A 3,888-nucleotide genomic window follows, 5' to 3' on the forward strand; every position below is an offset into this window, starting at 1 on the left:
TCGCCCCAGAGAGAGTCATACGTCCCCTTCTGTAGCCATCTTCAGGCGGCAGGTGAAGACTTTTTGTCTCATTTGGCATTCCCTCCACCATCCCTCCTTCCTAACCAATGTTTTTTATGTGCCCGCGGGCTCGAAAAGGTTGGGGACCCCCGATATATGCGGCCTTGGGCTTCGTGAAGGAAAGGGGAGGGGGGAAATTAACTAGACAGAAACGCGTAGTGGCTCTTACCCTTGGGAACAAATTTAGGAAGCTGGTACATCAGTTCAAATTTCTGTTGTGCTGCAATTCAAGGAAACAAAATCCGCGAGTTAAAATGTGGAATACGTTGCTAATGCATAGTTCGGGGGGGTCCCCAACATGGCAGCTGTGGGCACCACGGCAGCCACCAACACTTTTCCTGCTGCCCACCAAGTGCTTTTAGAAAGTGGGCGGGGCAAGGTGGGGCTTTTGCCCCGCACGGTTTCTGATTGGCTGTGCGGATTGAAAGGCATCCAGTTAAACAGAACTTCTGACTAAATTGCTGAAGAGTTACTATGACGTTCATAGATAATCTTGCTCCCTATCATTCTGTGACTGACTCCACATCCTGTAGCAGCCGTTTTGTGATTGTACCCACTGTTATATGATTCGGAGACGATGTTGATGATGTACCTTTGCACTAGGATTTTCTTATGATTTGTAGGAATGTATTTATTGTGTTGTGGTGTTTCAGACTGTAGTGTGGGTCATACTCGCACAACTGTCTTCTTTATACTTGTTCCATGATTAGGTCGTGTTTGTCCACATCTGGGTGTGTTGCCCTTCCAAGCTTCAGCTGTGGTTTGGATTTGCTGCTAGGGATGGGCAAGAAGTGGCTCACGAACTAAAGTTCTTGACGAATGTTGGCCAGTTCGTGGTTCGCAAGGTGAACCGTCACGAACTTTCCAGTTGTTCGTAGTGGTTTGTGAACAGAACAAGGGGAGAACAATAAAAACTGTGTGTGTCCGCTAAATAACAAAACAAAGCCTCCCATTACTTCAATTCTACTCACTGATGCTGATGGACCAACTTCAGAAATAGATGCACTTTAATAGTATGAAAACTGTTGATTGATTGAATGTTTGTAGAATTATGCAACATGCAAAAAATGAAGTCAGCCGCTTTTAAAAGACACACACGGTCCTGTTCGGATGAAGACTACGAAACGACTTTGTAATCCAGAAAACTTCGTTAATTTTATTGTTCTTGGACCTCTTTTTGCACATGGATCAAAATGTATCTTGTAATTATTGACTCTGGCAGTGTTATTTAGTGGGGACACACACAGCTTTTATTGTTCTCCCCTTGTACTGTTCCTAGAGCTGTGGTTCTCTGTTCTTAGTTTGTGAACAGATGCATTTGCAGTCTCCACTCAATCTAAATGTTTACAAAACTTCAAAGCAATGGGGGGCAGAACTTGAAGGGCATATAGAGGAGCCTCCAGAGGAAGTCCCCTGTGACTTTGATGTCTCTTGCTTGACCAGAATCCGTTCTATACACTCCTGAACCTGCACCTGTCAAAATGACCACCTGTCCAGAGCAGATCCTGTGCAAGCTAGAGACACCAAACTCACAGGGGTTCTCTGGCTGACTCCTCTACCTGCCCTCCAGTTTGGTGAGGATTGGATTTACGGGGTCTGAGTTACATCCTCTCAAACAATGTGCCCCCAGAAAAGTGTTTTCTAGGGAAATGACAGGCAGTCATTTCCCCAGAAAGCACTTTCCTGGGTGCACCTTCTTCGGGGGGGGGGCATAACTCAGACCCTGTGAATCCAATCCTCACCCAACTTGGAGGGCAGGTAGAGGAGCATCAACCGGAGATCCTGGTGAGTTTGGTGTCTCTAAAGCACCAGGGGGGTATTCAACTGAGTCACAAATCTCTCCGGTTCATTTAGCCCCTAAACGTTCATGACTGCTTGTGGTTCACAAAGGGGCATATATGACAAACAACAAACACTGTGACATGAGTGACTAGAACATTTAGTAAATATTATGTTGTATAATGAATCAAATTTTACAAAATACAAGGAAAGGTTCATCATACTCTCAATAAAACTTTACAAAACTACAAGGAAAGTCCATCATACCCAGTTTACAAGGAAAGTCCATTATACTCAATGAGCACCCGGATATAAACTCATTTCAACCCAATCTTCTTTAGGAGTAATCCTATTGTATAGCAAGGTATCAGCCTCTTGATACAGTTCAATATCTGTTAGGAGCAAGCCGATGCTTAACTTCTTCTTTATTTTCTGCACTTTATCTTCTGGTTCCATTTTGAGTGTTACTATTAGGAGCAAGCCAGTCTTGTCTCTTTAACTAGGTGCACAAGCCTCCTATATTATGCTGGCTGAAATGCTCTCCATGAAAACACTGTAAAAATATTTCTAGTAGTAGCACCAGTCCTCTTTTCTTCTGGCTAGAAGCCCTCAACTTTAAATGTGGCTGGCAAAATGATCTCTGAGAGTATGGTGAACTTTTCCTTGTATTTTGTAAAGTTTGATTCATTATACAACACAGTAAAGGTAAAGGTTTCCCTTGCTCGAAAGCCAGTCGAATCCGACTGTAGGGATGTGGTGCTCATCTCCGTTTCCAAGCCGAAGAGCCAGCGCTGTCTGAAAATGTTTTCTGTGGTCATGTGGCCGGCATGACTAGACACCGAGGTGCACGGAACACTGTTGCCTTCCCACCAAAGTGGTACCTATTGAACTACTTGCAATTTCTTGCTTTCTAACTGCTAGGTTGGCAGGAGCTGGGACCAGAGACGGGAATGTTCTAGTAACTCATGTCACAGTGTTTGTTGTGTTTTCCTCATGGATACCTGTGATCCTCCCCCTCTTGGTTTTTTCACAAAGGGGGATGCCACGAATTGAACCACATTTGCCTGCTTTGAGCCCATCCCTATTTGCTGTGTTCTGAACCCACCCAGCCACTAGCAAGTCTGCTTCGGCTGTTCTGTTCCACTGCCCGATGGTTATTCGATTTTTCACTGATTTTGTATTAACCAATAGTTTCATTGTGCAATATATTCTTCTGCATTTTTGGACATATTTGAAGGGTTGGATCACGTGGGTTGGATCCAGTGGAATAGGTCCAAGCAGTGGAGTCTTCAAAGCAAAAATTCTACTTGGTGAGCTCCTGGCATTAAAGTTGTGAGCGAGTGGTTTGGCTGCTGCATCAGTTGGTTTGCTCTGGAGCCCTCCTTCTTGAGCGGAGACAAAAATGCATGAGCTGGAGGTTAAAAAACCCCGGTGAGCTAGCTCACACTAACTCAGCTTAGAGGGAACACTGGTCCATGGGATCCAACCTTGTCTGGAAAAGCGCCGGCAGGCTCTTTTTGTAGCAGGTACTCGTTTGCATATTAAGTGACACACCCCTAATGTAGCCAATCCTCCAAGAGCTTACAGTAGCTCCTGTAAGAAGAGCTCTGTAAGCTCTCGGAGGATTGGCTACATTAGGGGGTGTGGCCTAATATGCAAAGGAGTTCCTGCTCTATCAGATCGCATATTTTTTCTTTTTCTTTCTTTCTTTTTTCTTTTCTTTTTTTAAGTACTGATGGCAGTTGGCCCAACCTTGGTAGTATGACACGACGTAATAATCATCCCCAGTCGGGTCTTTCACCAGCAGAACGAATTGGTTCGCTGTAGTGACGAAGATGTTCCAAAGGATGGCACACTTCTGGACTGCAAAGCAAAGGAAAAGGGGTCACTCAGTGTTTGGAAACGGCTCTACAGCAAGAGATGACGTGCGTATGTCTATGTCCAGGAATCAGGCTTCCAACAAACAGTACAGCACACAGCAAAAAATAGCAAGGAACAAAAAAACCCCGTGAGCTGAATTACCCGCAAAAGTATATCCAAAAAAAGACT

The 3,888-nt window shown here is 44.6% G+C and overlaps 1 protein-coding gene across 1 annotated transcript in view; it reads right to left on the minus strand.

The window, feature by feature from the left end:
- LOC107106290 (cation channel sperm-associated protein subunit gamma-like) overlaps nucleotides 1–3,888 on the minus strand; it is a gene marked incomplete at its 3' end in the record, with an annotated part of 84,518 nt that overhangs the window by 59,882 nt on the left and 20,748 nt on the right. Inside the window, exons 10-11 of the mRNA XM_015406417.1 lie at nucleotides 3,592–3,702; nucleotides 230–280 (exon numbers count right to left, since the gene is read on the minus strand). Coding sequence (XP_015261903.1) covers nucleotides 230–280; nucleotides 3,592–3,702 — 162 coding nt within the window. The remainder of the gene's footprint in view (nucleotides 1–229; nucleotides 281–3,591; nucleotides 3,703–3,888) is intronic.

The sequence above is a fragment of the Gekko japonicus genome, unplaced genomic scaffold (genome assembly GCF_001447785.1).
Source record: "Gekko japonicus isolate JY-2015 unplaced genomic scaffold, Gekko_japonicus_V1.1 scaffold3139, whole genome shotgun sequence".
Lineage (NCBI taxonomy): Eukaryota > Metazoa > Chordata > Lepidosauria > Squamata > Gekkonidae > Gekko > Gekko japonicus.